At 41.6% G+C, this 26,131-nt stretch overlaps 1 protein-coding gene across 1 annotated transcript in view; it reads left to right on the forward strand.

Moving 5' to 3' along the window:
* Window positions 1-26,131, forward strand: part of nrxn2a (neurexin 2a) — an 833,732-nt gene that overhangs the window by 796,972 nt on the left and 10,629 nt on the right. Inside the window, exons 19-20 of the mRNA XM_060936298.1 lie at window positions 5,060-5,149; window positions 12,433-12,761. Of these exons, the coding sequence (XP_060792281.1) occupies window positions 5,060-5,149; window positions 12,433-12,761 (419 nt within the window). The remainder of the gene's footprint in view (window positions 1-5,059; window positions 5,150-12,432; window positions 12,762-26,131) is intronic.

Here is a 26,131-nt window from a genome sequence, read left to right on the forward strand (position 1 = left end):
CACCAATGTTTTGAATGTGAACTTTCAAAATGAGTAACAACAAGAGTGCTCTGATGCCCCTTTTCCACCAAAGCAGTTCCAGGGCTGGTTCGGGGCCAGTGCTTAGTTTGGAACCGGGTTTTCTGTTTCCACTGACAAAGAACTGGCTCCGGGGCCAGAAAAACCGGTTCCAGGCTAGCACCAACTCTTTGCTGGGCCAGAGGAAAGAATCGCTTACGTCAGCGGGGAGGGCGGAGTTGTTAAGACCAACAAGACCGCAACAAGAAGCAGCAGCTGTACAAACGCGAAGTCATCCATTATTGTTGTTGTTGTTGTTGCTGCTGCTGCTTCTTCTCCGTGTTGTTGTTGCTTCGATGTTCCCGCCAAGGTTTATGCAAACGCAGCAACGTAACTGACGTATACAGCGACGTAACTGACGTATACAGTGACGTAATGACGTGGCTCCCCTTAGCACCGTGAGCTATGGAAAAGCAAACTGGTTCTCAGCTGGCTCGCAAGTTGAACGAGTTGTGAACCAGCACCAGCACTGACCCCGAACCAGCCCTGGAACTGATTTGGTGGAAAAGGGGTATCAGAGCACAGTATCCCCCGCTGGTAACTCTGCCATAACTCTGGTAAAATGCGACTGAATTGAACGAAATTGCAATATGTGTATTACCGACATATACAAAAGAATCCTGTCAAGTTTCGTGAAATTCCTCCAAAAATTGTGAGAGGAGTTGATTTCAGAAAGTGAGTACCCTTCCCAGGATGGACGGACAGACGGACATCGCCACAATATAATCCCTCTTCAGGCCTTTCGGCCAGCGGAGGATAAAAATTGTGAGGGAAGTTGATTTCAGAAAGCAAGCACACCTTGGTGAAATTGCCAAAGTACAAATTTGATAATAATCAAGGGCATAACTCTGGTAAAATTTGCCCAAATTAAACGAAACTTCAATATGCGTATAACTGTCATATAACAAAACCTTTTGCCAAATTTGGTGAAATTTCTCCACAAATTGTGTGAGGAGTTGATTTCAGAAGAACGTACACCCTCATGAAACCGTCAAAGTACAAGTTATTTAATCAAAGTTCAAAACTCTGGAAAAATTTTTCACAAATGAAATTAAATCGCAATATGCGTATTACTGTCATATAACAAGGCCTTTTGCCAAGCTTCGAGAAATTCATCCAAAACTTGTGAGAGGAGTTGATTTCAGAAGGTGAGCACCCTCCCCGGGACAGATGGACGGATGGACAAATGGACATCGCCACAACATAATCCCCCTTTGGGCCTTTTGGCCAGCTGGGGATAAAAGTGGAACTAAAGGCTCACAACACACCGTGTCATGGTATGGAAGAGTTGGAAATTAAAAAAGTAGTACATAAAGTTGATAGGTAAAACAGCACAGCGCGTAAGGTTCACAACACTGTTTCGAGCTTTGGCCAGTCAGGAATGAAATCACATGATTTTCAATCATGGCGGCGCCAGCAGAGTAGATGAACTTTTCGGCTCGATTCAGAAAACCAGCAGAAGTGGACGTTAATATTGATTTGCTGAAATGTGGATTCGGGAAACCTTTATTGTTTTATGATCAAATGGAGACTGACAGATTGTATGTGGCGTGGACCATTTATTAAGTACAGCTCTGGGGATTTTTCCGTGTCATAACTTGTAGAAAAAGAAGACGGAGGAGGATTGTGTATTGGGGCATGTGATGACTGTGCTTCCAGTCTGTCATTGCCATTAAAAAAATCAATACAGAAAAGTGTATTGTGACATAATGGTGTTTTTTAGCATATTAATATTATTTCATCATATTACCCAGCTGTATGTCCTTATCGACTCTGGTGCAAAATTGAAAGCTGGTGCTGTATTTTTGTTATTCTTGTGAATGGTTAGTGGTCGTATGCCGTACTGACAGCACACATGGACGTTGCCAGTCCAGGTACAATGGAGTTTAATAGTGGGAAAAAAAATTCAATGACCTCAAACATAAGACATAAACAAGGCTAAAATTTGCTGTTAGCTCAGACAAACTAAAGAGCAAGAGTTTCTTTTCACGTTCACCATTTTGTAGTGACATTTAAAATCATATTAATGAGAAATCCAATACAGAAGTCGTAGAGACATTAAATATCAGATTCCAAGTTCCAGAATGCAATGCAGGTATATGACAGTGAGTTACAGTTCAGACTGAAACTCAGCTCGGCTTGTTAGTGAGCTACGAGATGATAGATGTGATAGCATTGATGATGGTATTAGCATGAAAGCTGAAGCTTTGGAAACTGATCTGTTTGAGCAGAATGTACAGATACGGAGGACGGACTAAATGGCTAAACGCAGCTGCATTGCTCTCTTTAGGTAGCGATAAAGCAGGACCTAAATCCCACGGGACTACTGTCAACAGGTAGCCGATGGCATTGTGGGCAATGTAGGAAACAGTTATCTCATCTCATCTCATTATCTCTAGCCGCTTTATCCTTCTACAGGGTCGCAGGCAAGCTGGAGCCTATCCCAGCTGACTACGGGTGAAAGGCGGGGTACACCCTGGACAAGTCGCCAGGTCATCACAGGGCTGACACATAGACACAGACAACCATTCACACTCACATTCACACCTACGGTCAATTTAGAGTCACCAGTTAACCTAACCTGCATGTCTTTGGACTGTGGGGGAAACCGGAGCACCCGGAGGAAACCCACGCGGACACGGGGAGAACATGCAAACTCCGCACAGAAAGGCCCTCGCCGGCCACGGGGCTCGAACCCGGACCTTCTTGCTGTGAGGCGACAGCGCTAACCACTACACCACCGTGCCGCCCCAAGATCGCAAATATGATTAGAAATATTGATACACAAGTCTTTTTGGTGGATTTTTCCTTTAAATTAAAGAATTTTAAGAATCCCAGCTGACTGAAGATTAAATAAACTCCACCTTGTACCAAAAATGTTATAAACCTGATGATGCTGTGATGATGTTACTTTGGAGCTGTAGCTCTTCCTCTGCAGTAACCCACCCTTCTGCACTTAGCAGAGAAACTTAAGCAAAGTAATCTCTCTCTCTCTCTCTCTCTCTCTGCACTGTGTGCTTGGGGATTCGCATCCCTCTCATAGCTGATGTTCCACAGGAAGACATTTTCTCGGCCTATAATAACTGCCCCCGCTCTCACCCAATCCTCAATTTTCAATCTGCTCTCTGATACACACTGGACCTGCTGCCAGACTTAAGAAAAACTATTTATAAAGTGCTCCACCTGGTTCTTCCAGATTCTCCCACCTGCTTGTTTCCTATCATCTCCACAGCGTAAGGGCAGGATGGTCTCCCAAATGCCACAGGTTGAACAGCTAGGTTTCCCTTCTGTCTGAGATTTTACATGATTTCTGAAAAGCAAAAGTGGTTTCATAGTGACAGGACTTGTTCCTCCAAGCCACCAGGGCTGCCCTAAGCCTCCTGAGATGGCACGGTGGATAATCGTTTTTAAAGTAGTGAAAAGCCACGCTACAGGTATGTGGTATGTGCGTTTCTATCGTTTCTGGAGCATGTTTTCCTCCTGAAGAACTGAGCACAGGATCCAGGATGCAAGTTTGTGTGAAAACCGACTTGGCAGTGTTCAGCTGAGATTAGCAGTCGTGGTTAATTCAGTAATTAAAATGGAGGATTAGATAATGGTGTCTGATAGTAGATTTCGAGCTGTCTTTGGATAGACAAGCTCACTTGCATCTCTTTAAGGGCTTTGATGGAAATAAACGCAATATTTTCATTGACACTCCATTGTCAAAACTCAGCATCCTTTATAGAAATGCATCAGTACACGTTCCATTGGTTAGACCAGCTTTTCTATCTTTCTTTCCCCCAGCTGCTTATTGATGGATACATTTTCTATTTCAAGTTTCCTTTTGAAGGTTTTAGCAGAGAATTTGTCACACATGAGAGCTTCTAACAGGATTAAGGAAGCGGTAGGTTTGAGCCCCTTTCAGAGTGTATGGTGAGGAAGGATAGTGCAAGAAGTGATGAGACAGGGAATTGCAGTGTGAACGCGATGCATTGTCCTGTCAGTTACTGCTGAATGTTTTTTTTTTTTACATTATCACTAAAATGACACACCTCAAGTTGTTTTTATTGAAATGCAAATAACAGCAGGAAAAAAGGAAAGGATTGGATTATGGATTTGTTGATCATTATTGCAGCTACTGTATGTTCTACTAATAATCGTCAAGCCAAATGCTTGACGATTACGTAACAAAGATATCAACCTTTATACATAATCTAAATACAGAGGCTTTTCACCTCTTTTGTTATGACCTTACTCTGCGGTACTGGTAGGAGTTTCAAAGTGTGCATTAAGATGAATGAATAAAAGAAGATGGCCCAATGGAGAGGAGCGGAGAAAGCAGAGCTGACATAGCTGTAATCTGACGAGATCCTTATCTCCCTCCCTCTCAAAGGATGACTGATACCGAGAGCTCATTTTAGTCCTGGTAAAAAGACCTGTCATCCCTGTCTCTTAGACACGGGGACAAAGGAAACTGTAGTAGCTCATGAGATACACGTCATCTCTTATCTGGCAAAGCCAAGATAATTACCAGGAGGTTTCTTAGGATAATTACATGTAGGTCTAGCGTATCTTATTTGGACAGAATTGCTTGGCTTAAAATGAAAATCTGTTGCAGAGAAACGAAAATGTCTTCCTGAGCATTATATATGTGTTAAAATGCATGTCGAAATGACCATTTATATCATTACGATGGTATTCGATTTTGGTTAAGTGTCCTTCCCTTGCAATGAAATGACAATGAAATTAAGCACATGATCAAACTATATGTTAAACTATCACTAAATATGTTCCCATGACATTCTAACCAGATTTTAAACTGTTATAAATAGTCTCAAGCTTCTAAAACTGTCTAATAACTAAGGTTAGTCCATCTTAAACCAACATAATGTTAATCCTAAAGCTCGTTTACTTCCTAACTTGAAAAACTTGCTAATCTTGATGCCATGTTTTTAACCTTGTGACACTTGAACTTCCAGATATTAACCTCTAACTATGTGTCTCTCTAAATTCTTTGAAGGCAACTTTGATAATGAACGGCTGGCTATAGCCAGGCAAAGAATCCCATACAGACTCGGTCGGGTAGTTGACGAGTGGCTACTCGACAAAGGTAAAAAAAATGGATTAATTAAACAGTGACTTAATGACTTATTAAGGCTCTGGAAGAGGTGCAGTTTCCTGAAGTTTACAGAATTGGCATCTGCAAATTGATCAAGTTGGTGAGCAGGATTGTAACTGTAGCTGCCCACTCAGCATGTCCACTATATTGATCATCTCTGGGAACCATCTTGGCCTTTTTGTCTATTTTTTTCTAAGGCACTACTGTCCTTCCCAACCCGAGAACTGCACCACTTCAGAGATTAACATTTAATACATAACATAATCCCTGACTAACCCTTTAACAACACCCCATAACTCCAGTAAATGTCTGCAAATCGTCTGCTGCTTTCTATGCTCTGTTTTCTCTTCTTTGTCTTCCTTACAACACCTCGAACTTTATTTCTTAAAACATGATTTCCTAAAAACCCCTAACACATAGAAAAGCCATAAACATTCCAATTTAAGTTCCAAGTAGTTAAAGGGACGGATGGCATTTTCTGTGCAATAAACTATACATAAAATTGACATAAAACCACATTTGATGTGTCTTAACCCTTTGAGTGTAAAAACAAACAAACAAACAAAAAAAAGCAAGAACGTTTACATGCATGTAAAGCATAGTTCCAAAACTTACAGATAAATCACAGTTGTTTTGTATTTTGTCAAACAGCTGTCCTCGCTGTGCAAGTGTGAGAAATGAACTCGGAGCTTGCACTAACCCCGACATCAGCACCGCCACCTAAAGCTGTAATATGCACCATTTAAAATTCACCTATTTTGACTTTTTCCATATATTATCTGTGTGCAAACTCTTCTGATGGCTAAGCATTCCACCAAAATGTTAAGTGTAGAATAAACACATCTACACAGCAGGCAGTAAACGTGACCTTTTTGTTTCCGCATATTTCAGCTCATTCGTCTCATTTGAAAACAAATGCTAAGAATTGCAGTGTAATTTACCACTACTGTAATAAAACCATACACAACATTCACACACATCACGTAATCGGCAACGGAGACTGTGTCTTACTCATACGGTACGCTGTAGGGTTAATTTTGCATTTCATTTTAAATAGGTCAATAAACAAAAAGTAACTACTCCCTAAACTTCTGCATAATTACTTCTCAATAACTCAGAGGGTTAAACATTTTCTAACTATAAATGAACTAAATAAATCTAATTAATCCTTAATCAGGTAACTAAATGTATAAATATATACACTTGACCTAAACATTGTCCCTTTAACATGTAACCCACAACCTTTTGTAACGTACCGAACCCCTCATATTTCAGTAACTATGTCCTGTGTGAATGTTGCTTTTGATGAGAGGATTTAGACAAATTTATGCTTAGCACTGAGTTCTGTTATGGTGAATTTTATATGTATAAGAAAGTCTTTGGTCCCCCTTAAAGCTTCCATTCACACCCTCAGGGCTGTCCTGCCATCTCCATAAAGTGTGAGCTGAGCAACAGAAATCATTCCACTGTAACCGGGCTTACACCGTATGATAAGAGATCTTACAACCACTCATGCTGCAGAAATCACATGACAAAAGTGCTCACACTGTACGAGTACCTCACGACGCAGGCACTTATACTGAATGACCATCAAATCCAAAGTTAAAGGTCAATTGCATGAAATTGTGCACAATGTTATACTGAAAATGCCAAAGAAAAGGAGACGCTGAAAAATTCTGGACACAGAAGTGGGTTGGGAAAGTGTGGTCTTTAAAAAGAGCTGAACATTTTCTCTCGGTGACAGCCGAGTTTTCATTGGAATCAAAGCATGTTAACATTTGAGTGAAGCAGTCAAGTAACTCGTGCAGTCTAGAGTATGGGAATACAGTACTGAGAAACTACACCAATAACGACAGAGATTGGCTATTACGGAATTAAACAGCTGATGAAACTGGTTATCTTTTAATAAAGTGTGGACCCACAGTCATCTTTGGCTGGGAACCAAAGGTGCAAAATTAGCCATGATCTCTGCCATGGCATACTCTGTCAATCACGAGCGAATCGTGAATGTCCGTGAGCTCCTGTGAGTGGAAGAGTGTAGATAGCACATTCTTCAGAGTGACGTAGCATGAGCAGAAGTTTAAAAGAATTGGTCACATGTCTCAAAGGAAGCCCATGTATTAGCCTTCATACGGTACTCACTGGTTAGGCGCTGTCACATGATAATGGAAAGCTGGAGGGTTGGAATTAGCAAATGACCAATTCGGGGTGAAAAAAATACAAAAAAGGAAAGAATTGTATATTCACACAAACAAACAGTATATGCTGTATGAAGCCCTGGGGGTTCCTGGACCCCACTTTGAGAACCACTGCCTTAAGCAAATACTCAACATGAGTAAACTATTTTAGAAGAAGACGACTTTATTTGTCACATGTACACAAACACAATGAAATTCCTCCTCTGCATTTAACCCAGCTGAAGCAGTGAACACACACACAGAGCAGTGGGCAGCTGGGGGTTAGGTACCTTGCTCAAGGGCACTTCAGCCATGATACAGTGGGAGGGGTAAGTGCTGTTCACGCCTCTCACATTTTTCCTGCTGATCCTGGGAATCGACCCAGCGACCCTTTGGGCCCAAAGTGGCTTCTCTAACCTTCTGCCCCAATTTTGCCCAATCACACCAAGCGATTGACCACATTTTAAGGATATCAACTATGTATTATTTCATGGGCTCAAGTTACGCTGCAACAAATTTGGTACATTGTGGTCACAGCGTAGTAATCCATCACCAGATGTTACTTAATTTGTGGGCTTGAAATACTAACTGAATATTAATTCAAGGTCACGCTTATATATATGGGTCCGTCTCAGAAACTGGTCTCTCATTTGGGACATCTCATCTCATTATCTCTAGCCGCTTTATCCTGTTCTACAGGGTCGCAGGCAAGCTGGAGCCTATCCCAGCTGACTACGGGCGAGAGACGGGGTACACCCTGGACAAGTCGCCAGGTCATCACAGGGCTGACACATAGACACCGACAACCATTCACACTCACATTCACACCTACGGTCAATTTAGAGTCACCAGTTAACCTAACCTGCATGTCTTTGGACTGTGGGGGAAACCGGAGCACCCGGAGGAAACCCACGCGGACACGGGGAGAACATGCAAACTCCACACAGAAAAACCCTCGCCGGCCACGGGGCTCGAACCCGGACCTTCTTGCTGTGAGGCGACAGCGCTAACCACTACACCACCGTGCCGCCCATTTGGGACATTATGGTCAAAAAATAAATGTTCTAATTTTTCTATTTTTTTGCATTTGCCTAACACTCAATGTTTCTTTTGTCATGTTTGATAAGAATAAAGATAGTATCTTGCTTTATCTGGCCTCCACTGTGGAACATTTTTTTGATTACAATTCAAATGCAAAATGTAAAATTGATTTACATATAAAATAACTACATCATGAAGAATTAAAGCCCTTCCTTCACAGATGAGTGAAAATATTGAATAAATTTCCTCTTTTTGATTGCTTGGGTTAAAAATGCCAAGTTATGATGACTGAATTGATTATTCACTTAAATATGAATAATATGATACATTTCGGGTATTTGATATGGCGAAATAGGACACAATGGAAAAATCAAGAACACACCGGAAAGATGAGAATAACGGCGCTGGTAAAAGAACAGCGACTGTACCGGCTGAAGGTCGCGCGGGTCTCTGCTGCGGCGCGCGAGCAACGGGACATCACTACCGCACCGGACAGAGCGGGGGCAGGGCAAAATGACTGACCGTAGATTCTATCAAAAGTTCGATCTAAATCGACCATGGTTGCAAAATATTGGCCAAAAATACGTAAACACTATGAAATATGAAAGTAAGATGAAAAAGAAACATTCTATTGCCTTATACTGCAAGACTAAAACAAAATAAAACTGCCAAAACTCACCTTTTCAGTGATAACGTCCGAACAGATCACCCGCGTAACAGAAAGGCCGCAAATGGAAGCACGATCGACTTCGAACTGTTGGAGTGGAAAATTCCATTCTACACATGCAAATTGTTAATGTGCGTCCTTCCCCGCACACAAATAACACGCTACGGTAAAAAATAGACCACAACTCATTTTATAGCTCAGAAATTCATACAAGACCAGCTACCATCATAACATATTCTGTAAGAAACATATTCTATACCTAACTTTCAGCTTTCGTTTTAAAAAACAAAATCGCAGATTTATAACTAAATTTGGTGAGGTAGTGACCTTGACCCTGAGGCTTTCCGTTTAGATCAAAACACACGATCGTATTGGTTTTGGGTATGCAGAAAACGGAGTTACAACGGTGATCGAATATTTTGCATGATGTTTTATTACGGTTATGATTATTCTGTGAGCGCACCAATCCTTAGGTGTATAAAGTTACAACTAAAAATACAATTAGTGATAACTGTAGACTTTTCAGTGGACTACAATCTTTTTAAGGGAATGCGATGTAGTCAACCATTTATCATGTCCCAGATCAAGCCGCCATTTTTCCACAAATTTGCAGAATTTTTGCCAAATTCTGAATAGAGTACTCACATCAAAGATTTAGTTTTATCTGTATTATTTCTTTCATCATTTTATTTCAAATTAAAACCAACATCACCATTCAAAACCATATAGTTTATTGACTATGAGTATATTTAGTGGGGTACTCCCACAGTACCCAGTTTCTGAGACAGACCCATGCTGTCAAAAATGTCGCGTTATTAACGCGTTAACTTGACTCAATTTTAACGGCGATAATTTCTTTATCGCGAGATTAACGCTCTGTGACATGATGTAGGTTTTTCATAAGCTTTTGAAACTGCCAGGAACTTGGAACAGAGACTTTGCTTAGAAAAACGATAGCAGCTAGACTGTAATGCCACGCCACGCACAGCCAGAGTCCTCTGCCCTCCCCCCAAAGAACCAGCGCGGGCAGGGCGCGCTAGCCCCGCGCCTCTGGACGAAGAGCCACGGTGCTCGGCTTAGGTTTCGTTTTCCCATCGGCGGCTCCAGCCCGACTTTGCAGTGGCTGTGACAAGACGTGTTATGCTCTGCAATAAAAAAAAAAACATTGGTACAACCAGTGTTCGAACTATGCCGATATTTTCGGGGGGTCCCTTTTTTTCCCTTGGGGGGGTGCTTGCGCTTGTCTCAGAGCGCGGCTCTCCATCGCGCGCTCACTTCGGATATGCAAATGCTTCCCGTTACACACGATTGCTGTCAATAAACATCATTTTGCCAATATTTTAGAGACCCCCCAACATTTCCCAAATCATGTTTTAATCGCGAGTTAACTATGACAGTCGCGACATTAATCGCAATTAAATATTTTAATCACTTGACAGTACTAATATATATATATATATATATATATATATATATATATATATATATATATATATATATATATATATATAAAATAATAACCTCCATGTCACCGCAGTGGCTCCGTACAGGACTGCGATTGCAATCTGTTTTCCATGCAGATTCAGCAACAGTACATCACTGCAAAAAATGATATCTTAGCAAGTGAAAATATCTTGAAAATAGTTGAAACGATCTAGCATTTCTTATTAGAAGAAAACAAGACACCAATTTTGAGATTATTAAACCTAGTTCTAGATTGCAACCAACTTGTTCTAAGATGTCTTACCAAGTGTAATTATCTTACTGCACTGGCAGATTATTTCACTTGATTATAGTCTAAATGTTCTCAAATTTATTATGTTTTTCCTTATATTAGGATGGCTAGTTTTTGCAGTGATTACACTAGACCCCTGTGCATGATGCATACATAACTGCCCACCCATTTATGTAATCTCAGAACATGCTCTTACACAAAGAGCAGGAACTGGATTTGTTTATGCTGCTAGATAAATATCCTCGTAACGAGTCCTAGACTTTCCCATATTCACTGTTTCCACCATTATTTACCATCTCGCTATTAAAAACTAGAGCCTACTTGTATTGAAAAGCAACCTCGCATTAGACCAGGAGAGGCTCTTTCTAAGGCCAGAACCACTGCCCACTTCATAATCAAATGTGGCAGAGTACTGTTTGTATGGCTGTTCATCAGGAATAAGTAGAAACTGAAGTCCAGCTCTCAGAATTCGCTGGCGAGTGCCTGTTTCTCAATCAGCTGTCCCCTTAGGCTTTTTAAAAAGCGCTTTTAAAGTTTAGCAGGTACTGAATCTTTCTGGTGGCACAATTTGATTGTTTTACTTTTCAACCGGGTTTATCCAATTATAACACCTGTGATTTACATTTTTCCATTCGAAGCTAGGAGAATCTAATTACATACAGGGTTTTTTTTTTTTTTTTTTGGATCAGCAGCCCCTGTTCTTGTTGTTACTCTCACTTGGTCAAACTCCTTTAGCAATACATTTACAAGACGGTTGTTGCCGCCCTGGTTGGTAGCTGTCACGTGATGGGGAGAGCTGTCTGATGGGTGGGAATTGGCCTTGAATAAATTAAGGAGAAAATTGGGGGAAACCAAGATCAACATCGAAGATGAGGCAGTTTAAGATGATCATATTGTTATATTTTCATCAGAATTAGAAGAATACAAGGACGTGAGGGAACTGAATGGAGAGTTGAGGGGACCAAACACTTAGCGGAGAATAAATGGAAAAAGTGTACGTGTGTGTGTGTGTGTGCGTGCATGTCTCTGTTTGTGTCTGTGCATGAGGCCTGAGGATGAGGAAGAAACCCCTCATGCTCTGGTAACACATTAGCATTGGAGCTGCCAGATGACACTCATCAATGCAGATTAGCAACAACAAGTCCTCTGAATAAAACATTTTCAAAAGTCTTTCCATATTCATAAGTAGTTTTCCAATGTTATTCTCTTCATTATCTTTATTATCTTTTTTATTATTATTATTATTATTATTATTATTATTATTATTATTATTATTAATGAGGCACAGATAATTATATATTCAGCTGTATTCTGTAATAAGTGCATTTTCCATTGTTCTCCCATGTAGCTAAACCACTGCAGACTTTGTAGCTAATTGCTGACTTCATGATTTATATATCACTTTGACTCATGCTCTGTGAGAGTCAGAAGTCTGGATTCATTAAAACTGGAGATTTCCATCACTGGGTCCAAATGCTCAGTGTTATCGACTCATGCAGGAAGACCCTGTCATAAAATATTCAAAACCTACCTTTTAGTCAAACTAATGTTTCTTTTTTTTCTGTCTTGCTGCTGTTCTGCCTCTCTTCCTCCTCTCCTTCTTTCACTCTACCTTTCACCCTCTTCCTTTTCTGCCTCTTTGGGACCACCACAGGACGGCAGTTGACTATCTTCAACAGCCAGGCAGCCATTAAGATCGGAGGCCAAGATAAAGGCCGGCCATTCCAGGGTCAAATCTCAGGCCTGTACTACAATGGGCTGCAGGTGCTGAAGCTGGCAGCTGAGGGTGACCCCAGTGTTAAAGTGGAGGGCAACCTGCGCTTGGTGGGAGATGCCCCATCAGTAATGTCCACGGAGACCACCTCGGCCACGCCTCCGGCCGCCATGGATATGTCCACCACCATCATGGAGACCACCACCACCATGGCCACGACCACCACTCGAAGACAGCGCTCACCCAGCCTGAAGGACAGCATAACACAGGTGAGGATCAGAGTGTTAACCCACTGTAGTCCAGCTAGTGAACAATGAAGAACATCACAGTCGTTTAGAGATCTAATAATGATGGCTCGTAAATTTCACCCAAACCTGATTCTTTGTCTTCTTTCTCTGCCTCAACACACCTCATCCATCCAATCAGCTAAACATCAGGGGCCAGTTGCACCAGCAGAATGTAAGTTCAGTCATCAATCAGGGTAAAAATTAGAAGAAAACTCCAGGCTAACACATGCACAAAGTGCTGCTCATGCTGTGTCACAGGGTGATGTAAAGCTACGGTCACACTACAACTCGCCATGCTTTGCGATGGGTTATCGATGAAAATGAGGCATTTTGGTGATGATGCATAATGATATACAGACAAGTTAAAAGTTGTAGTCACGCAGCAGGCGAACACTTGACTGTCACGCCTTTGCATGCTCGAGCGGCCGTGCTCACTCACAGGACCCAGTCGTTATGGGAAACACCTGATGCTGATTTGAGTGCAATCAGCACGTGCATAGAAGGACACTGTTTTCCCAGAGACTTTGCAAAGTATTATCATTATCACTGTCATGTTTGTTTCTAGCCGTGTTTATGACTCTGATTTCGGTTTCATTTGTGTTTTCTTACTCTGACCTTGCCTCACATTTTGTTTTTGTAAATATCATGCAAACACTCTTCCCGCACTTGCATCCATCTACCATCGCATACCTGACAGAATACTTCGCAAAGTCTCTGTGAAAACAGCATCCTTATATGCGCATGCTGATTGTGCTCAAATCAGCAAGAGCTGTTTCCCATAACAACTGGGTCCCAAGCACGCACAACACGCTCCGAAGGATAACCTGAATGTAAATGCACTTTTCAAGTCTCGGTGAAGGCTAGGCTATGCCAAGCTGCTGTGTTGATGAGGCTCACATGAGCAATGGGGACATGGATTAGAGACAAATACATCTTAAGAGGCTCGACGAAGGTTCTCCGAGCTTCGGGAAATATTCCCAAACCCATCTGCGAGTATTCGCCGCTTAGTTTGCTGATGAAAACATCACCAAATTTCGATGCATGCATTGAAATGTTTTGTGACGTTTTTGGCCGCTCACGAGATGGAGACACTACAAAAAAACACCTTGTGCAGCTTGGAGAACATTCACTGTACATCACACAATTGGTGGCGATGCTACCAATTTTTCATCGCCAAGTATTCGCAAACCCATCGCAAGCTGTAGTCTGACCAGGGCCTAACGCTCGAAAGAAAGCGCTTTCTACCCTCTTCATCATACATGAGCTGACAGAAGTCCACAATTGCTTAGTCTCACTGTGAATGACAGAGGAGAGTATGAACAATTTTGCTTCTTTGGCTACCAACCATGTCCTGACAACAGTTCTCAATATACTGTATACATTTCTATATTAATATACTAAAATTGTGTATAATATATTCAATCTGACATAAAAATAACACTAATATGAAGAAAGGAGGAAAATACAAATCTGTAAAAATGAACATTTTACAATTTTAAAGATTAAGTACAATTTTTTTCACATCAGCTGCTTCCAGTCAGTTTGCAATTACTTTTTTACGAATTCATAAAAAGATATTGACGTTCTATCATCATAACCCCACCCCTACTTAAACATTTAAATGTATATATCTTGATTATGAAAAAGTATATATCATGCAAATTTGAGTGAATTGTATCCTGTGCGGTGCGTAAGGTCTGCAAGATCAATGTTGAGAACTTTTGCTGCTGAAGTCCAATCAACTCTTCCCAGATAGTCTTTCCAGACCTAACAGTCTTTTAACATTGATCGCTGGCTTATCTCATGGATCTTTATTCTATACTATTTGATTATACCTGCTCAATCTCACTTCTATTAACTCCATCTCTGTCCATAACTCAGTTATATAGATGGATAGATTTCCCTTTTGAGTCATGTCTCCTCACAAGGTTTCTCCCTCACAGTCTCAAATCTCAGATGGTTTTTCTCAACACAGTGACCTTTGGCTTAGTCTGTATGGGTCTGAATCTGAATTGCGACAAATAAAAGAATTTTATCAATGAAACTGAACTGAATTAGATGACACAGATTTAAACAGCAACCCACAGTTGTCCCCAGGCATTGCAGCATGCCATGTTAATCAGAAGTCCATTTTATTCTACAAGATGGGCAGTAGTCATGGACAGAAATAGGACTAATACAGTGACTTGGCCTGTAGGGAGGCTGAAGAATATATTCTCATCTCATCATCTCTAGCCGCTTTATCCTTCTACAGGGTCGCAGGCAAGCTGGAGCCTATCCCAGCTGACTACGGGCGAAAGGCGGGGTACACCCTGGACAAGTCTCCAGGTCATCACAGGGCTGACACATAGACACAGACAACCATTCACACTCACATTCACACCTACGGTCAATTTAGAGTCACCAGTTAACCTAACCTGCATGTCTTTGGACTGTGGGGGAAACCGGAGCACCCGGAGGAAACCCACGCGGACACGGGGAGAACATGCAAACTCCGCACAGAAAGGCCCTCGCTGGCCACAGGGCTCAAACTCGGACCTTCTTGCTGTGAGGCGACAGTGCTAACCACTACACCACTGTGCCGCCCATGCATAAATCTCTTCAAGAATAATTACACTACTAACTATTACTAATGTTTGTGCTTAATTACTAAGATAAACTAATAATTTGTTCTAACAAAAAGTAAATTTCATAAGAAGTATTAGATCTGATTAGTCAGGGTGTGGATGAATTGCATACACCCCTTTGTTTTTTGTAAACAAAAAGAGATGCGAGGGCAGCATGGTGGTGTAGTGGTTAGCGCTGTCGCCTCACAGCAAGAAGGTCCGGGTTCGAGCCCCGTGGCCGGCGAGGGCCTTTCTGTGTGGAGTTTGCATGTTCTCCCCGTGTCCGCGTGGGTTTCCTCCGGGTGCTCCGGTTTCCCCCACAGTCCAAAGACATGCAGGTTAGGTTAACTGGTGACTCTAAATTGACCATAGGTGTGAGTGTGAATGGTTGTCTGTGTCTATGTGTCAGCCCTGTGATGACCTGGCGACTTGTCCAGGGTGTACCCCGCCTTTCGCCCGTAGTCAGCTGGGATAGGCTCCAGCTTGCCTGCGACCCTGTAGAACAGGATAAAGCAGCTAGAGATATTGAGATGAGATGAAAAGATATGCGCGCGTAACCTGGTTGCAGCCAGACTAGCAACCTGACGCTCTTTGGTTTTAGTATAAATACAGAGGTGATTATAGGAAATCGCGCACGTGGATTGGTCGAGAAATTCTAACTATTTCTTGATAATCACCTCGAGTGACTTGGCAAAAATGACAGCCAATCACTTCATCACTGTAAGAAAATGCAGTTCCTAAAAGCAATAAAGATGCTATTCAAAGGTAAGGTGGAATTGGGATTTATTTTATCGATTTCAAAACAAAGTATTTTATGTGAGTCGGGATAGATAAGTGGCACAAGTCTGCTCCACACCATTAGTAAATTTGCATGCCGCTTTTGAAGATTGAAATAATAATTTTTTTTAAATATGATTTTTTTTAAATAATCACCTGTGTATTTATACTAAAACAATTATCTGCCTCAGGCTCAGTGATATCAGGGAATAATAACCTCAACTTCATTTCAGTTGTTATTTAACAGTTATTCCAGGAAATCGAGTCGTACATGAGCTGATAGCTGATGAGGTGCGTAGCGCTGAGTCGGCTATAAGCCATGTATGATGAGGTTGAGTGGAATAACTGTTTTATTCTATTTACATTCACTGGATTTTGAGAAACGGCGCATTTTTATTTTTTGCAAATTCGGTAAATTAAAACTTTAGACAAAACGTCCGACAAAATAATTTCCGCTTAGAATGTAAACAAACCGGCGAAATGACAGGAGCAATTTGTCCATCCATCCATCCATCCATCCATCCATTATCCGTAACCACTTATCCTGTGCAGGGTCGCAGGCAAGCTGGAGCCTATCCCAGCTGACTACGGGCGAAAGGCGAGGTACACCCTGGACAAGTCGCCAGGTCATCACAGGGCTGACACATAGACACAGACAACCATTCACACTCACATTCACACCTACGGTCAATTTAGAGTCACCAGTTAACCTAACCTGCATGTCTTTGGACTGTGGGGGAAACCGGAGCACCTGGAAGAAACCCACTCAGACACGGGGAGAACATGCAAACTCCGCACAGAAAGGCCCTGTCGGCCACTGGGCTTGAACCCATAACCTTCTTGCTGTGAGGTGACAGTGCACCACCGTGCCGCCCCGCAATTTGTGAAAAATGCTATAATAATAATTCTTGAAAAATAAAAAAAGATACGTTCTTGCCATCAAATACTTTTATTCCATATTTTGTTCTTTTTTTGTATTTTTTTGGGGGGTGGTTTCGAGTAGAGTTTTTATTTCATCCTCAGTTGGTTCAGCAAAACACACTGCCATTTTATTTTTCTCTACTCACAGTATATGAGCTGATAGCCTAGTAGTAGAGTAGCCAATCAAAGCGCACGATTGCTCATATCCAGTGAATGTGGATAGAATAATCACTGATATTCATTTGACCTACAGCGAATAATTGTTAAATAATCTGACTGCCTGTCTGAATCAGTCAAGAATTTTATTTAGGAATCGGTTTGATATTCGCTAAAATGTTATCCACATATTATTATGGCTTACCACTAAAAGACAGGATGTGCTATTCAGACAAACTAACCCTTTTTAAATGATACAACCTGTCCTGATGCTAAGTGGCCTTGCCTGCAATGACCAGACGTACATAATATCTTATCGAAATTCAAGCGTTAATACTGGAGAGGCACACAAGTCTCTTGACGGTCGGCTTGATAGTGCGCCGCTGCACTGATGAACTTCCCGTACATTTGTACGGGAGAACAGCATGTTTTTGTTTGGCCTTTAAAGACATTTAAAAGTGTTTACATAAAATTAGTGTTGATTCAAGAATAAATAGCATCTCATCTCATTATCTCTAGCCGCTTTATCCTGTTCTACAGGGTCGCAGGCAAGCTGGAGCCTATCCCAGCTGACTACAGGCGAAAGGCGAGGTACACCCTGGACAAGTCGCCAGGTCATCACAGGGCTGACACATAGACACAGACAACCATTCACACCTACGGTCAATTTAGAGTCACCAGTTAACCTAACCTGCATGTCTTTGGACTGTGGGGGAAACCGGAGCACCCGGAGGAAACCCACGCGGACATGGGGAGAACATGCAAACTCCGCACAGAAAGGCCTTCGCCGGCCACGGGGCTCAAACCCGGACCTTCTTGCTGTGAGGCGACAGCGCTAACCTATAATGACAGGATCACCACCGTGCCGCCCACTCAAAACTCTAAATCTCTTTTTTTTTTTTTTTGCTTTTTGGTTAATTAATTTCTGATTTAGTTTTTTTTTTTTCTCATGAACGGAAATTTAAACCAATGGAAAGTGATTGCTGGCAACAGATAGAAATGGAAATTTTATAAAAAACTGGATTTTCAAATGTTCATGATGTTTTTTAAGACATATTTTTAGACAAAATTAAACACGTTTTCAATTCAGATCTTCGTGCTCTTTAATTTGATACATTACACAACACTATGACAACTACTTTTTTTTTTTTAAATGGCCTGTCATTGTTATTGATGGTTACAATTTTGTTGTTTGAGGGCATGATCGCAACATAATGTTTTATTATTATAATTACAACAAATGCTCGTTTGTTAGCTGAGCAAAGTTTGCTCGCTAAACATGTCCATTATAGGCAATGCTTAATGGCAAAGCATGACTTAGCTAACTAACGTTAGCTAGCTTGCTTCTTTATGTATACAGGGTTAGTCAAAATTATGCTAACACTTAAATGGTAGAAACTAATCGGATCTGTAGTGGTGTACTGCTGCACCATCTGTAAGTTGATGTCTGACGTCACTGTTGGGGTGTCAAAAAAGTAGGGCCCAATTACGCCAGCAGCGGTCACGGCGCACCACACACTCAGGAGAAAAATAATCCATTAGTACATAGTTTAGGGCGGCACGGTGGTGTAGTGGTTAGCGCTGTCGCCTCACAGCAAGAAGGTCCGGGTTTGAGCCTCGTAGTCGGCGAGGGCCTTTCTGTGCGGAGTTTGCATGTTCTCCCCGTGTCCGCATGGGTTTCCTCCAGGTGCTCCGGTTTCCCTCACAGTCCAAAGACATGCAGGTTAGGTTAACTGGTGACTCTAAATCGACCGTAGGTGTGAATGGTTGTCTATGAATCAGCCCTGTGATGACCTGGCGACTTGTCCAGGGTGTACCCCGCCTTTTGCCCGTAGTCAGCTGGGATAGGCTCCAGCTTGCCTGCAACCCTGTAGAACAGGATAAAGTAGCTTGAGATAATGAGTACATAGTTTAACATAATTTTGACCTACCCTGTATTTTAGGAGTGCTACATAGGTTTGTTAAAGCAATATAAATGACGTATGTTAGCTAGCTAGCAAGGTAAGCTTGTTAAATTCTTAATTATCAAGACAACATTACTGATACGTTCCTGAGCTGAAATGAAAAGGGTGCTGCAAAGACAGAGCTCCTCGGACCAATTACCCCTCCAAATGGCCTGCAACCACAGCTGGTGGCTTGGAAAGGTGTCCATGCTGTAAAAATGAACATGTTTATGAACACCTCCGAGCCCAGCAAGAACAACACAACGGTTTAGAAAACAAATTATGACTTGCTGTTAGAAATCACTATCGTCTCCTAAAACTGGAAAGTAAGCAACGTTTGTTTGAACAGGACGATATGGACAGGATGGCAAACCTCGTTAAAATGAAAGTGTTTCTTCATCTGTTGAATCGTTTGACTAAACGATGCGCACGTATAATTTATCTGTCACCAAGATTAAGCACTTATTTTCAGTATCACCGTTCAAATGTATGTATTTTTAGCCAAAATAAATCGTCGCCATATATCATTTTAAATGTGCATGCTTCTTGTTCTTCCTCACACTGTCAGCATTGTATCTGTTGTTGTTCCTCCAGCATATCTGCTGAACTAAAGCATTCAGTCTCGCTGCATCTCGACATTAGTTGATTTAAACAGCTTGCTCAGCTTCACCTTGTGTGCAGGATTACGGAGGCATTAATGTACCGCCTATTGATTGTCATATCTGGCATCATTCCCTTTGTGTCAGTTCCTGTAATGTGCCAGCTCAGAAAGGAACGTCTGCACAGATGTTTGGTACTCTTTCCAGCGTCTGAGGATTTATTTGTGTGCCATTCAACACCATTGATCAAGAGATGGGAACTGATATGAATAAAGGGCACGCTCAATAACAATCAGTGTCATTCAGAGCTAACTGTCAGGCTTCATAAGAGGCGGCATTTTGCACTAGCGTGAGCGTAAACATGGACAGACCCAGATGCAAGCCTTTGTACATGCCAAGAATCCTACTAATCCAAGCTTCATTGCATATAAATAGAAATATAGTGCAACATGGGAATGAAAGTGAGATGGCTTAGTGCCGAGGGGCTCCCAATGCACAGCTGCTTTCTTTCCTCGCTTCCTGAAAAGGTGAGAGATGTGACAGATGTGAATGGGATTATATAGTGTGTCGTGCATCCTAGTGTCTGTCTGTATATGGATAGAATGGTGATAAAAAATTTACTTATGTCATCACCGATATGTCAAATGTTAAGGTGAGAAGTTTCAGAGATATTGTCAAGGGAGGAGACAGGTCACTGGTTGAAATATGAATGGGATTGTGTATAATGTTCAATATGGTGATGTATTTAAAGAGAGAGAGAGAGAGAGAGAGAGAGAGAAAGAGAGAGACCTAATGTAGCATTACTCTGACACAGGATGTGACAGTCTTGACTAGTTTTCAAATTATGTTACTAAAGTACTCATACTAGGGGCGGCACGGTGGTGTAGTGGTTAGCACTGTCGCCTCACAGCACGAAGGTCCGGGTTCGAGCCCCGTGGCCGGCGAAGGCCTTTCTGTGTGGAGTTTGCATGTTCTCCCCGTGTCCACGTGGGTTTCCTCCGGGTGCTCCGGTTTCCCCCACAGTCCAAAGACATGCAGGTTAGGTTAACTGGTGACTCTAAATTGACCGTAGGTGTGAATGTGAGTGTGAATGGTTGTCTGTGTCTATGTGTCAGCCCTGTGATGACCTGGCGACTTGTCCAGGGTGTACCCCGCCTTTCGCCCGTAGTCAGCTGGGATAGGCTCCAGCTTGCCTGCGACCCTGTAGAACAGGATAAAGCGGCTAGAGATGATGAGATGAGATGAGAAATACTCATACTACCAGTGGCGAACCATTACTGTTAGAGCTGGGACTTGAGCTCAGCCAAAACTTAGCCAGACACACCAAAAAGGCAAAGGATTTTGAAAGGGATTAGTGGCAGGCTGCCAGGTCGCTCCGTTGTGTGTGGCTGTCGATGCTGATTTTAAAAGTAACTAAGTAAATTGCATTGGGAAATTAATACTCAAGTCTGAGTGAAAAATCCTGTGTCGAAGAAGAAGTGGAAGAAGAGTCTGGAGACAGAACTCTTAGTTTCTTGGTTGTTAGCCTGTGCTACTTGCTCTCGATAGATAGCATTGGCTTGACCATTTTATTAGCATTCACTAACACTACTGATGAACGCTACACTGGCTGGAAGGTGACTTCACTGCTGCGCTAATGATGCCAGCTCGGGGTTAAGTTCGCATTGGCATTTGAGAAGGGCTAGAGCGATACATTTTTGGTCCCTCCCACTATAAATCAATATCTGATTGGTTAACTCATCTGTCACTTCCTACATAAACATACACTGCCATGGCTTTCTGTCCCGGCAATGAAGTCTTAACCAATGAGTGAGCCAGCACTCTTCTCAGCCTAGAGACAACAAGCAAAAAAATATCATTGGATAACTCGATTTTAATGTTTTCAGGACAGTAGCCCTTTCATTTCTGAAGCAAATTTGATAGAAAATGAGGCCAAATGAAAATTTGAAGAGAATAATTACAATGAAATTATGAAAGAATGAAAGAAATTAAATATAACATTTGAAATGCTGATATGTTTGGGCTTCTCTGAAGGCCCTGATGGTTCCCCGCTGTATACCACTGACATTATCCTTTAGTTTTCTTTCCAAGTTTTATAATGGTCATCCATCCATCCATTATCTGTAGCCACTTATCCTGTTCTACAGGGTCGCAGGCAAGCTGGAGCCTATCCCAGCTGACTATGGGCGAAAGGCGGGGTACACCCTGGACAAGTCACCAGGTCATTTCAGGGCTGATACAGAGACAAACAACCATTCACACTCACATTCACACCTACGGTCAATTTAGAGTCACCAGTTAACCTAACCTGCATGGCTTTGGACTGTGGGGGAAACCGGAGCACCCGGAGGAAACCCACGCGGACACGGGGAGAACATGCAAACTCCACACAGAAAGGCCCTCACTGGCCGCTGGGCTCGAACCCGGACCTTCTTGCTGTAAGGCGACAGTGCTAACCACTACACCACCGTGCCGCCCATAATGGTCATTATGAATGTAATACTTTTGTATAATGCACAGTTTGTTGTAGCAACATTGAAGTAACCAAACAGGCTACCCCTTTAAAGCTAGCATTCTGGCTAATATTTCTTTAAACCCCAAACTAGCTCTGGGATGGAAATAAAGTACAAACACTAAACTGCAGGAATAATCCTAAATCACTTCCTAGCAGTGTTTACGTAGGAAATTGGGAGAGGTTAGGTTTGGAATTTGGCCAAAGATATCTATAAACAAGAGTTCAAATATATTTTGGGACAACAACAAAGAAAAATGTGTGTCCTATTTTGAAGTGATTGCAAATTTGATGATGCCACAGCCATGGCCAGAAGCCAAGAGAACAAAATCAGTGTGCTTTCTGGATGGGAGTGTTGTCACACTGAGCCAGTCATGGGCAGCTGTGAGCTCATATATGCAGAAGAGGGCAGATAGCGCTTTCCTTTGAGTGTGTTACACCGCTCTGTGACACAGCATGAGCAGCAGGTCGAGCATGTGTTCACCTTCAAAATCCCCATTTGGTAGCAGGTGGGAACTGGCAGGTGGTAGAATTAGGGAGAAAATGGGGGGAAATACCCCCAAAAAACCATTGAAATCATAGTGTCTAAGCCAGAGAATGAGTCGGGGAAATAACGGCTAGAGTTGCACACCGAAAAGATGGCAAAACCTCACAAAGGATATACGGTACATGAGCTATTTACATAGAGGAGAAACAGGAAACGAGTGTGTTAGGTGAGTGCCAGCATTGTAATAGTAGACAAGGATCAGTGGCTCTTGGATACTAAATAGATCCGGATGTACTGTAACAGATTGGACAAAACTGCCTGTGATGTTGCCAAGATGGCTAATTTATGAATTATCTCCTTCTTTAATGACGTTAGTGTATTTGTTGACCAACAGATTTCACCCCTATAAACAGAATCTGTTCTCCCAATGTTTGTTGCTTTCTCGTGTTAGAATAAATTAGAGCTTATTGTTATTTTTAAGTGCATAATATGAGCTGAAACAAAGATCACTTCAAGTAGAGATGTGGATCAAGACTGGGATCCTGTGGGACCCAACTAAAAAGTCACAGGAGTGGGCAGTTTTTACTCTCATGTAGACGACATCAGATGGTCAGAGATGTACAGTACCAGTCAAAATTTTGGACACATCATCTTCTAATTCAATGTTTTTTCTTTATTTTTATTTATTAAGGCACTTCATGTCTTAAAGTAATGATGGATGTCGTTTTTCTTTCCTTAGTTGAGCGGTTCTGAAGATAATATGGATTACTACAGTTGTAGAATAGGGCGAATTACTGTATTTTTATTATTTACTGTTTGATCTCAAATGCATTAAGAAGGCGAGAAACTCGTCAACTAATAAAATTTTGACGAAAAAGTTCATCGAAAAGCATTCCGGGTGACTACCTTATGAAGCTGGTTAACATAATGCCAAAAGTGTGCAAAGCATCATCAAGGTAAATGGTGGATTCTTTGAAGAATCTAAAATATGAAACATGTTTTGTTTTTTAACAATTTTTTGTTTTCCACATAATTCAGCACGGTGGTGTAGTGGTTAGCACTGTCGCCTCACAGCAAGAAGGTTCTGGGTTCACACCCAGTGGCCGACAGGGGCCTTTCTGTGTGGAGTTTGCATGTTCTCCCCGTGTCTGCGTGGGTTTCCTCCGGGTGCTCTGGTTTCCCCCATAGTTCAAAGACGTGGTTAGGTTAACATGGTGCGGCCTTAGGCTGAAGTGCCCTTGAGCAAGGCACCTAACCCCCAACTGCTCCCCAGGCGCTGTAGCATGGCTGCCCATTTACTCTGTGTACGTGTGTGTGTGCTTATTACTCACTTGTGTGTGTTCACTACTTCAGATGGGTTAAATGCAGAAGACGAATTTCACTGTGCTTGACTGTGCATGTGGCAAATAAAGGCTTCTTCTCCTTCCATATACACTACCGTTCAAAAGTTTAGGGTCACCCAGACAATTTTGTGTTTTCCATGAAAAGTCACACTTTTATTTACCACCATAAGTTGTAAAATGAATAGAAAATATAGTCAAGACATTTTTCTGGCCATTTTGAGCATTTAATCGACCCCACAAATGTGATGCTCCAGAAACTCAATCTGCTCAAAGGAAGGTCAGTTTTATAGCTTCTCTAAAGAGCTAAACTGTTTTCAGCTGTGCTAACATGATCATCCATTAGCCTTCTGAGGCAATGAGCAAACCAATTGTACCATTAGAACACTGGAGTGATAGTTGCTGGAAATGGGCCTCTATACACCTATGGAGATATTGCACCAAAAACCAGACATTTGCAGCTAGAATAGTCATTTACCACATTAGCAATGTATAGAGTGGATTTCTGATTAGTTTAAAGTGATCTTCGTTGAAAAGAACAGTGCTTTTCTTTCAAAAATAAGGACATTTCAAAGTGACCCCAAACTTTTGAACGGTAGTGTATGTTCCAGATGTTATTTCATAGTTTTGATGTCTTCATTGCTGTTCTACAATGTAGAAAATACTCAAAATACAAAATAACTTAAAAATGAGTAGGGGTGGTGTCCAAACTTTTGACTGGTACTGTAGCTCTGAAGAAAAAGAAAGGCCATATTAACTGGGTGCTCACATACCCATGTCCTGTCTGACACATGTACCTTGTTCTTTGGTTGATTGCGGTCAGGGTCGCGGTGGTTTAAATGACTAATTTGTTGATCGGTAGTGGGTGGTAGTGGAATTAAATAACATTGCTATATTGTGCATATTACTCTCGGAAAGCTTTTGAAAGACCTCCATCTGGACAGGAGGTGTGCAGGACTTAAGGAAGTCTCTGGTGTACCACGTACAATGAAACTGTGATTAAGGCTCTGAAATTGAGCCAAGTAAAGCTACAATTGAGTTCAAAATGCAGTCAACAACATTTTGTTTTCCCCCGTGGGATTACAGCAATTTAAGTGTCCTCCACTGGGAACACTCCAGGTTTGTCTTTGCACCGTGTCACAAATTGGTTTTAGTGTGTTTGTCAGAAGCAAACACACATATCGAAACAAATGTAACCACTGATTTCAGCACACTTCATAAACTTGTCTTATTAAACACAAATGCATTGTACAGAATTGCAGATAAGGTCCTCATTACGCTTTAATAAATGCAGCCAGGCAAAGCCAACACTGCAGCGCGTCTGTTAATGAGGAGCTCGGGATATCAGTGTGTGCACTTAATCATAGTCAAAAGCAAATTTATTTTGGCATTTCATTTGTCACAAAGTCTTTTGTGGTGTAATACACACTTTGATGGTGATCATTTTGGGTTTTCCCCCCAGTATGCGTTTGTGTAAATGCAGTCGTAATTGAGTGAAGCACTGCTTGAAGAATTAAAATCTTACTGTATCTGTCTGTCTTTATTTCCTTAATGATAGTGCAGAGGTAATAGAATAGAGTGACAGTTGGAGCTTAATGATGCATTTCAGATGATTCAATGATACAGCTAAGGATCTCTGTAAATTGTGATTACTTGGCACATAGTTAATTTGATTCATTTTAGTAACATCTACGATTTTTAATCTCGTAACACTATTTTAGATTTGGCCAAAGCAGATGGATTAGAAACAGATAAGTAGAAATTGAAGGGGGGTTTTTATGTCCTGCTGTTCAATGTGCATGCTGGAAATCACATGGAGCCAGAGACCTTTTTAGCCGAAGCTGGTTAGGACTGTCTGCATGGTAATTCAATCAATAAAAGGATGTCAGTCATGGCTGATGTGCTAATATTCATGTGCAGAATGAGAAGAGAATATTTGCATATATTCAACTTGAAGAAGCCAGTATCTTGATGAATGAGAAATGTATTGAAGGTCATGATAATGTCTTTC

The sequence above is a fragment of the Neoarius graeffei genome, chromosome 12 (genome assembly GCF_027579695.1).
Source record: "Neoarius graeffei isolate fNeoGra1 chromosome 12, fNeoGra1.pri, whole genome shotgun sequence".
NCBI classification, from domain to species: domain Eukaryota; kingdom Metazoa; phylum Chordata; class Actinopteri; order Siluriformes; family Ariidae; genus Neoarius; species Neoarius graeffei.